Below are 10494 nucleotides of genomic sequence, written 5' to 3'. Positions count from 1 at the left end.
CGGGAGAATTGCCTGGCCCCGCCCCTTCTGCTTTTCCGAAGGCGCGCTTTCTTTTCCTTTCACGCGCCTTCCGTCGTCACCTGATCGGAGGGGAGGGAAGGAGGGGCGGGCGTGTTGCGCCACCCGACTGCGCCTGCGCCAGTTTCCGTGGGCGGGAGCGGCGGGGCCGGCCTTAAAGGGAAAGGCGGCCGCGTCCCGTCTGCGGCTGCGTGGGCTGCTGTGCCGGGACTGGCCCGGCTGGGGTTCATCGGGCCGAGTTTGGCTCTTCACCCCCCCACGCTCCCCTTTCTCCGCAAGGCGCGCAGGAGGGCTCCCACCCGAGTTTAGGGGTCCCAGGATGCCGGCCGGGCTCTACGTTAATCCGTGCAAAACGGGGGATCGATATTCGGTGCGCTTGAAGCCCCGGAAAGCCCAGGCGGGGGCCCCGTGCGCCTCTCCCCGCAGCAGCGGCCACGGTGGCTGCCAACTCAGTCCGGCACTGACGGCCGTTTGCAGCGCCCGAGTCCGGGGCTCCCGCTGGCTCGGCCGAGGGGGCTCTCCGGCCGCTTCCTTTGGAAACCCTCCCTGCCCCGCACGAGTCCCCGCGTGGCCCTTGGGAGGCGAGAAGGGCTGCGCTCCCGCTGCCCTCCGGGAAGAGGCTGGAAGCCGACGGAGCCTCAGGCCAGAGAGCGGGAGAGGCGGGTGAGTCGCAGCGGGGGCGGAGCCCGGCGGGGGAGGGAGCGGCGGCCGCACGTGCGCCTCCGTCCCGACTGCGCCTGCGCGCCACGCCCTCCCGGCCGCGGGGCGGGGCCTCCGCCTGTCATGGCGGCGCGGCGGCGGCGGCGGTAGCGGTTCCGGTGCCGCTCCGGGCGCGGCGGCATGGAGGCTCCGCCCGAGCGGCCCCCGATGCCCCCCGAGCCGTCCCGGGAGCGCGCCCCGCCGCAGGCCGTGTACCACCTGAAGTGGGTGCGGTGGCGGGAGGCGAGCGCGCCGGTGGTCACGCAGAACGAGAACGGGCCCTGCCCGCTGCTGGCCGTCATGAACGCGCTGCTGCTGGCCTGGAAGGTGAAGCTGCCGCCCATGATGGAGCTCATCACCGCCGAGCAGCTGATGGAGTACCTGGGTGGGTGGGGCGTCCTGCCCGCCGATGAGCGCCCCGGGAGCCCTGAAAGCCGGCACGGCCCCCTGGGTTCTTTCGGCTCCCCCCACCCCCGACGCGCCCTTCCTGAGCGCCGAGGCGGCTTTCGGCTTTGCCACCTGAACCGTCGGTGGCCGAGAAAGGCGCGGAGCTCCTGCCCGCCTCTCCCCTCCTGAAGTGCCGCGAGGGACCCTGGCTGGGGCCCCGGGGGTGGCAGAGCCCGCCCGCCCGCCCGCCCTTTCTGGCCGAACTCGAGCCCTCCTTCGGGGCTGCGGGACGGTTCCAAGCGCTCCTTTGTGCCGGTGAGCAACCGGTGCCTGATTTTGAGCGCTGGCTCAGCATTGTAGAGATGGGAACACTCCAACCGTCCAGCCGGCGTCGGTAGGATCCCTCTACTAATGGGAGGACCATCTGTAGCAAGAGTGAATCTGTTTGGATTGTAGAGTGATGGTTTTCAAATGAGAACTTTTGGTTTTCTTGCAGGAGACTATATCCTTGATTCAAAACCAAAAGAAATCTCTGAAATCCAGCGTTTAAACTATGAACAGGTAAAAAGCTTAACTTGAAGTGGCATTTCCTAACAGTGAATTCTAATGCTTTGATTTTTCCATTGGTATAAATGCCGGATCAAATCCCAAGTACGGAAGCCTTCTCCTGTGCATAAAATATGCAGGCACATAGTCACACTTTTGTATGCTTTATCACATTGTGAAGGGAAAGGTGGTTTTGGTGAAGTAGCTATCTTGCAGTGGATTTTACTTTTTCACAATAGGGTAGTTAGATTGGGACTGAAAAATACCCATGATTAATAGATGGCAGCAAAGAGATTCAGAAAATTCCGACTCTTTGCTGCCAACCGCTGATCATCTAGAATTTTGCAGGGCAAATCAAGTAGTTCTCTTGAACATGAAAGCGGTTGCAGCGTGAGACGGCCTAGAGATTGCGTAGTACAGGGCAGACAAAGCATTTGGTCTCTCTATGCACTCAACTGACTTCAGCTTTTTCGTTAATTTTTGTCTTGGTCTTAACAGAATGTGAGTGATGCGATGGCAATCCTGCACAAGCTTCAGACCGGCCTTGATGTGAATGTGAAGTTCACTGGGGTACGAGTATTTGAATACACGCCCGAATGCATCGTGTTCGATCTTCTTGATATTCCCTTATATCACGGGTGGTTAATAGATCCTCAGGTAAGAACGAGGCTCTTTATGTGATTAGTATTATGGCAGGGAAGCACGGTTTTAATATTTAATACCAAAACTACCAACAAGAATAGCATTTCAATTTAGCAAGGCTTTTAAAAGCAATTAAAGCAACTGTTAACGGGCTCTAAAAATCACGTGGAACAAGCTTTGTTAAGGACCCAAGAAATAGCAAGAAAAGGCCCAGATTCTCTGGCGCTTGATGCCTGATGTCTGGAAGAACATGGGGCTCCCCTTGAAGAGCACTCAGAGGCTCCAACTGGTCCAGAATGCGGCCGCGCGGGTGGTTATGGGCGCGACTCATTGTGCCCACGTGACACCTCTCCTGGGCGAGCTGCACTGGCTCCCAGTGGTCTTCCAGGTGCAATTCAAGGTGTTGGTCACCACCTTTAAAGCGCTCCATGGCATAGGACCCGGGTACCTTCGAGACCGACTTCTGCCACCAGTAGCCTCCCACCGGCCAGTCTGCTCCCACAGAGAGGGGCTCCTCATTGGCTAAGGTATGTAGGCTGGCGACACCCAGGGGGAGGGCCTTCTCTGTGGGAGCTCCTGCCCTGTGGAATGAACTGCCCCCGGAATTGCGCAAGATCTCCGACCTCCGTGTATTTCGCTGTGCCCTCAAGACCCTGCTGTTCCGCCAGGCCGGGCTATCAATGTAAATGATTTTAAATTGGGTGTTTTAAATTATTATTATTATTATTATTATTATTATTATTATTATTATTATTATTATTATTATTATTATTATTATTATTGGAGTGCTTTTTCAAAATGGGGTTGCAGGAAGGCCTCAGTGAGCAGCCGCTGCAGGAAAGACATTCCTCAGTCCCTGGGAAGGCAGAGTGGTGGATGATGAGAGAAGAGCTCAGCTGACAGGCAGCTCCCTGGGCTCATGGGCTGCTGCAGGAGCTTCCAGCCTTCTTGATGCAGGCCATTGCCTCATCGCCCAGGGGGCTGGAAGACCCCTCCCTGAGTGACAGGCAGGGCTGGCAGGATGACTGAGGGCGCCAAAATGTGGATCTCAACATTGTGGCCAAAATCCACGAGATGCATTTGAAAGAAGCTGCCCCTTTGAGTGATGGGTCCACTGGAATGCTTGTTTTGCCCTTGCAAGCACCCCACCACAGGCAGGAGCCCCGTGTACCGCACCTTTCTGCTGGTGTCTGTTTGGCTTAGCAGATTGTGAGTTTTACCAACGGCGGCCCTTTTCTTTTGCTGCAGGTTGGTGACATTGTGAAAGCAGTTGGTAACTGCAGCTACAACCAGTTGGTGGAAAAAATCATCTGCTGTAAGCAGTCAGACAACAGCGAGCTGAGGAAGGAAGGTGAGTGTGGCGCTCTTGAGCGTGTGAAGCCCTGCGGTTCAGAGCAAACGTTCCTCTGATCCAGCATAATTGTTGGCCACCCTCCGGGGCTCAGCCAGGCAGGAAGGCCAGAAAAAGGCTGCTTTTGTTCCCAAAGCTTCCTTTGAAGAGTTCCCATTAGCTGCTGATGCAGCTCAGAAAAGGGGAGGGGTGTTTTCCTTGCTGGAGACGGAAAGGGCATTCTGGCTGGAACAGGTTCTCCCATGCTCCTAAGGATTCTCCTAAGAGCCCACCGCTCTCCGCAAGCCAGGCAGGAAGGCCCTTTCCTAGGGTTGATCTGGGTTTTCTCAAGTAAAGCTTGACTGATAGACTGTCTGATCTCTGAGTTTGATTTTTGGGGTGTCCATCAGTTCTTTGTGGAAGGGGGCGCTACCCTTGGGTCAACCTGCTTGTGTTGATGAGCCTAGTGTTGGTTCTCCATTTGTCTTACTGCTCTGTGCTTTTCCTCTCTCGGTTTCTGCTCGTTGTGTTTCCCCTTCTAACCTACTCCAGCTATCTCTTTGCCCTAGTCTTCAGGCTTACTTTGGGTCAGATTTGTGAGCAGAGCAAAGCAACTGGCTGCTCTAGGAGGTTGAACTAGGAACAGCTCCTCGGGTGGGGACCTTGGGGCAAATCTGTGCGCATTCACATGCAGTGGTGTCTCTTTGCAGGCTCCGTAGCAGAGCAGTTCCTCAGTAGCACAGCCACTCAGTTAACTTACCATGGCTTGTGTGAATTGACATCCACCGTTCAAGAAGGAGAGCTGTGCGTGTTCTTCAGAAACAACCACTTCAGCACCATGACCAAACACAAGGTAGCTGGCTGCAAATGGCACCGCCGTTTCACCTGGGACCCTGACCAACCTTCAGCACCTGGGCTGCTGCTAACGCTTCTGCCTGGTCAGCAAGTGGCCCTCGGTTGCTTCTCATCTTCAGGCTGGCTGTGTCTGCCTGGCGTGGCAGCCTGAGGGGCCACTAAGGCAAAGGTGCACAGCCTCTGGATGCTGGGGACCTGGGGGACGGGTTGCATGCCACTCTTCCTGTGCCTCTCTCCAGGCTTCCTTTGCTCTTCGCCTTTCTCTCTCTGCTTTGTTTTCTCAGCTCCTCCCTCTCCCCCCCCTTCCTTATCTTCCACATTCTTTGGTCTTCTCCACCTGCTTATTCACCCACTGAGCTCTTTCCTGCCCCTTTAGCTAGGATAAGAGGCCTGCAAGTGCTCTGGCACCAGAAAAATTAAACAAAAATAATAGCTGCCCCCACTCCCACAAGCTTGCTGCCTGCGGAATGGGACAGAAGCCACACTAAACATGTTATGTAGCAAAGCAAGGAGGAGCACATCCCACGACCAGGGTCTCTTCCCTGAGATGTTTCCTGGTTGTGCTTTGTTTTTCTGAGTGTGCTCGCTGAGCCCGTGCCAAGAAGCAGGAAGGAAGCAGGACTTCCTTTAGTGGTGTGTGGAAGGATTGCTCAGATAGCAGGCACGCTTTGTTTCAGAGGGTGAGGAGGGCTGAGGGGGTGTTGATCCTCCTCTGCAGCTGCTCCATCCCCTGGCTGGATTGCAGAGCCTCTTTGCTCTCTTTCCAGGGAAGGAAAGCTGCTTCGATGGGGGTGGGGGTGGGGAACTCCAGGCACTCAGCCTTTTTTTTGGTGGGAGGGGGAGAGCTTGCATGTGACAAAGGTTGATGTAGAAGCTCGTCCAATTAGTTTGTGATTGCCTGCATTGTGCAAGCCCAGAAAACACCTTAATTCACGAAGGAAGCAGAGTGTCCTATGCACATCAAACTATTGTCATTGCTCGCTACAGTGGCTGTCAGAGTGAAGTAAAAGAGTAGAGTGGCGGTTTTGTCAAGGAGACCCCCGAATGGTTTCTGGAGAACGCAGGGGGGCAGCGTTGCTTATCTCAGTGCAAACAGTGGCTGTTCTCAGTTAACAGGGAAATTTTCTCTTTCCCTCAGGGCCAGCTTTACCTTCTGGTGACCGACCAAGGTTTCCTTACAGAAGATAAGGTGGTTTGGGAAAGTTTGCACAATGTGGACGGGGATGGGAACTTCTGTGATTCTGAATTCCACCTGCGGCCTCCATCTGATCCGGAAACGGTGTACCATGGGCAGCAGGATCAGATTGACCAGGTATTCATGGGAAGCTTCTTCATTCTTTTGACTTTTTTTATTCTTCAGGGGCCGATTTGTCTCCTTCCCACCCACTCTGTTGGATCGACCCATTTTGATAACTTTATCCCCCTAATAAACAGGGCAGGACTCCCTGTTTCCCCAAAGTAACTGTTAGGCCACCTTAGTTCCTTCTGGTGTGTTCATATGAAAAGTCCCCCTGCAGGAATCTTCTCACGATGTCTTGCTGTCCATGGAGAGGTGGGATAGGGTGAAAGCCCCTAGGATTCCTCCTCTCTCATCCAGCATTTGGGGTTTGTACCCGGGGCCAAGCCTTGTAGTGCTCACCGATGAATTGAGCTTCAGTTTGAATGGAAGGTGCTGCCACAATGGGGGCGGGGGGGGGGCTGCTTGGGTCGAGCCAAACTGTCCAGCATGTTCACTGCTGGTGGCTTTGCCTCTTAGGACTATCTGATGGCCTTATCTCTGCAACAAGAGCAGCAAAGCCAAGACCTCAGTTGGGAGCAGCTCCCTGAAGACATCAGTGACCTCGAACTGGCCAAGAAGCTCCAGGAAGAAGAAGATCGACAGGCCTCGCAGTACTATCAGGAGCAAGAGCAAGCTGCCACCACCGCCACCGCTACCCCCCCTGCTGAAGACCAGGTAAAGTCATATGGGCAACCGTAGTTCCAGGAGCTGTTGGAGGAAGGGCGGGCCGTGGCTCAGTGGCCACTTTCCATGCGTAATGTCCCAAGTTTGGTTCCTGGCACATCTCCAAGTGGTTCTGGGCATTCAAGGGCAGAAAACAGTGCCTGGGATTCCTGGCATCTCACTAGGAACTGCTTGGAGAAGCTCTGCGTGCCTTGGAAAGAGGCTCAAGCTGGGTTTCTGCATGGCCTTCAGATTCATTTTCTGCCCTGGTTTTGGCATGTTCTGATACCACATTGGTAATCGTGTTCCTCATGGAAAAATACATTTTCTTTCATGAAAGTTGTTGAGAAATCATTAGAGAAAGTGTTATTTTCTGATCTCAGAATAGTTATGCTAAAGCCTCCTTCCATCCCAAAGCTGCCTGGGCCTCAGTTGCACTGTCTGTGGGATTTGCCATGTCTGCAGCCCCTCCAGCCAATGCTCAGCAGGCCAGATGTAAGATGAGGGTGCACTTGGGGGTCTTTGGCTTCATGGAAGCTCAGCTAAGAATGCAAGCAAGCAGCCTTTTTATCTTTATATTTCCTCCTTGAACAGCAAACCCAGGGCGATGCCAGCCCTCCCTCAGCGGAAAGGCAGCCCGGGGGGAGTGAGCGGAAGAGGAAAGAGCTGCGGGAGAAGGAGAAGAGCGCCTGTGCCATTTTGTAGCGGTGGGGTGGCTCTGGAGCCCAGCATGTCCGTCTGAAGCATGGGAGCAGGAGGCCCACCCGCCACCAGTGTCTGGGAAGCCCACAGCCGATGGCCTCCTGAAGATCCCCACGAAGACAGCCTTGCCGAGGGATCTGGATGGGGGACAGCCTGCTGTGGAAGGGAGCGTGGTGGGGAGATGGTGAACATGCCCCCGTAGTGGCAAAGAAGCCGCTCACTGCCTGCCTCGTGGGCATCTTTGGATCATCACGAGAAGATGCGACGTGGGGTCCAAGATGCACTGCAGACAGAGTTCTGGCATGGGGGGCGGGGTGTGTGTCCCTGGACTGGCAGGCTGAGCCCCTCAACAGGCTCTAGCTGAGCTTTGGTGGCTGACCTGGCCAAGAATCGGGCTTCAGAACACCTTGAAGCAAAAGGAGGCGAGATCTCCTCGGGACGAGGCTCACCATGGCCTGGTCTCTCAAGTTTTTAATCAACTGCCGGACTCTCTAGGGAGGGGGGACAATGAAGGAAGCAGATGCTTACATTCGTTTGAGAGTGGCATCAAGCGTGAGCTGCGTGAAGCTGTGGCCGGTCACCTGCCACAACGTGTGAACTGTGGGTCCATTGTTTGTATCATGCGAGATGGATCGTTTCAGGACTGGATCCTAACAAATGAATCCTTGCTTGTTCCTTTAAGACGTGGTTGTGCTCTCTTTGGAGAAAACATGTCTGTGCCCAGTTACCGCTGGGGGTGGGGGTGGAATCCAGTTTTGTAAGACCTAATATAAGTCCACATGCTACATGTCATAGGATAGAGCGCCTTCTGGCTGGAATTACCTGTTGACTTTTGCAAGGAAGGAAGGGCAGTGACCTTCATCCTCTCAATAACTTTATAGCACTTTGCAAATGCTTTAAACCATTTCTGCTGTACTTCTAAAGTCTGGACTTAAGGCCAGACTTTGCTGTCGATATACAGAGTCCCACGCCAACATTCATACAAAATGTGACAATCTAACTACAGGGAAGGAGATGATTGAAATGTCATTGAAGATCTGTAGCTTAATATTTTTTCCTGAAGTTTTTTGGATGGAGTCTAAACTAGCAAGGCAGTGACCTGTCTAACTCTTGCCTTACAGCTCTTTAAATACCTTAAGCCAGAGGACAATGAAGGGGGAAAAAAATAAATATTTAATTTTAGCGACATTTTCACGTAAGTGGTTTGGGTTTGCATCTGCTGTGTATGCATTTTTAAATATGAAATGCCCTGGCCCATTGCTAACACACGTGATGTTTTATGCAGAACTGAATTTACCTTGTATCATGTTGGAGTGATATGTAAGCAGATCTCTTTTACATTTCCAATCTTATTTGATATGTGTGAATTACCCTGATCTGTTTTACACTTGAGTGCCGTCCTGCGTTAATAACTTTTGAGAGCCTACCACTGACGTTAGATTGAGGTTTATCTTAAAAAAAATCAGCCTTGCGGCTTACACCTGTACCCGCTTGTTGTGTGCTGTTTGACCATTATGAAATGCAGAAATCTAGCAAACACAGGATCAGCTGGCAGCTTGCTTTAGAAGTCATGTTCTGAGACAGCCGAACAAAGACGTGTTTCCCGATTCTTCACATGCCTGTGCCAGTTTCAGGGAAATGGTCTTGCCCAAATTGTACCCGGGGTCATTGTCTTCAGGTCTTTGTCTGCTGTAGTGTTGGTGAAGCATTGCGCCTGCTGTGTGGTTCTCGGGTAGAGAAGTGGCCCTTCCCTCTCATCAGAAGGGCACAGAGGAAGGGCATCTTTCATGCCAAGCAGCAGCAGCTTAGTTCGGTTCCGTGTCTTGCCAGCACAGCGATCCTTGTGGCGGCTTGGCAGCCTGTTGGAGACTCGGTGAGTGGTAGCCAGGAGGGGGCTCTTCATTCTCAAAGGACGCCCCCCCCCCGCTTGTCAAGTTGCTTCTGCAGCTGGAGGGCGGTCCGAGGCCTTACTGGCAGACTTCACATTGGCTACCTCTCCCCAAAGTTACTGTCAACGTAAGTTGCCTTTTTATCTCTGCAGAAACTTTGTTCTGTCGTTTGCTTTGCTTCCGTGTGATGCTGCCCTGCCTGCCTTATGACGCCCATGTTTTGAGCTTAGCCCAGCATGCCCTGCCTCCGTGGGGAACCAGGGCTTCGATAGCAGGTACCCAGGAGATGCACAAGGGGCGTTCTGGGAGGGGAACCAGCCGAGGGTCTCCGCTGTGGGAATGCATGCAGAACGAAGTTCATCAGCACAACCCTCAAGCACTGCCAAATACTTTTGTAAGATACTGCTGAAAACCCTCAAATCATGCCAATTGTGACAGGAGCCTCCGTCCGTAACTAGAATGACTTGATGGCTTGGCTCTTCCCCACAGCAGCCCTTTCGCTTCCCTTCTACACGATACTGTAGAGTGCAAGCCGCACGGGAGACCCGGACCCATGGAGAGTAAGGCAAAGGGCCATTGGGCCAACTCAGCTGCTCCGTCCCATCACCTGCTGCAGAGCCTTGGGCCAGAGTGGCTTTCGGCTGGCTTGGTGGTGGTGGTGGCAGCCACGGCCTTCTGCCTCCGTTAGATGTGACATATTCAAGCTTCAGGCAGCGTTTTGTTCAGTCCTTATTTATGGACTATGAAGTTGTGGCTCAATCACCAGCTTTTTTTAGCAAATCAGACACTTTGCATGGATTTACACTGTGATCAGCGAATAGCTGCTTTCTGTTGAATATTGTCAACATTCTTTGATGTCTTGAGCTGACACCTGTTGCTAGTCTTGTCTAATTTTTATATTTATAATTTTTAACAGATTTAAGTGACTTCCTCATGTAATAAAAATTGATTCAAGTTCTAGCGTTTGTGGTGTTTGAGCAGAGAAGCCAAAGCCAAAACCTAACCTGCCTGCCCTTGCGGTGGGGTCGGGCATCCTGTGAAAGGTAATTGCTTTGGCCAAGACCTTCACCAGGTTGAGACTGACCTGGCCCCTAAATGAGCAAGAGCATTTTTGCTGACCCCCAGTCAATAGATCAACTTCATTCTAGTTTTCAACAAGTCAGCGGCCATCTCCGTGCAAGTATGCCGAAGAAAACGCAATGCAACCCAAGCAAGTTTGGCACTCGGTAGCTCTAGGTGGGGTTCAGGTGGAGCTTAATGCTAGAAACTCACTTTTCTGCACAGGAATGCAGGAGAACCTAGGCAAGAACAGGAGAACCAAACTGGCTGAGGGAAACTAGACAGACAGGAAGATGACCAATGGCATATTTTGGTCAGCAATTAATAAGCAGAAAATCTCTGCGAGGAAACAGGCAATCACGCTTTGTGGGTTGACAGTACCATTTCTGAAAAATCCTTTCATTTTTACTGCAAAGGGAAACCAA

The 10494-nt window shown here is 53.0% G+C and overlaps 1 protein-coding gene across 1 annotated transcript; it reads left to right on the top strand.

Moving 5' to 3' along the window:
• Window positions 1-833: 833 nt before the first annotated feature.
• Window positions 834-9968, top strand: MINDY2 (MINDY lysine 48 deubiquitinase 2). The gene is made up of 8 exons (XM_070953554.1): window positions 834-1102; window positions 1601-1665; window positions 2149-2307; window positions 3541-3643; window positions 4333-4475; window positions 5616-5789; window positions 6234-6431; window positions 7014-9968. Exons 1-8 carry the CDS (start codon window positions 859-861, stop codon window positions 7122-7124), a joined length of 1197 nt encoding a protein of 398 aa, XP_070809655.1. The 5' UTR covers window positions 834-858; the 3' UTR covers window positions 7125-9968.
• The last annotated feature ends 526 nt before the right edge of the window (window positions 9969-10494 follow it).

The sequence above is a fragment of the Pituophis catenifer genome, unplaced genomic scaffold (genome assembly GCF_029215685.1).
Source record: "Pituophis catenifer annectens isolate HBS135680 unplaced genomic scaffold, rPitCat1.0.hap2 SCAF_14, whole genome shotgun sequence".
In the NCBI taxonomy this organism is placed as follows: domain Eukaryota; kingdom Metazoa; phylum Chordata; class Lepidosauria; order Squamata; family Colubridae; genus Pituophis; species Pituophis catenifer.
This window is presented reverse-complemented; position numbering and strand designations above follow the sequence as displayed.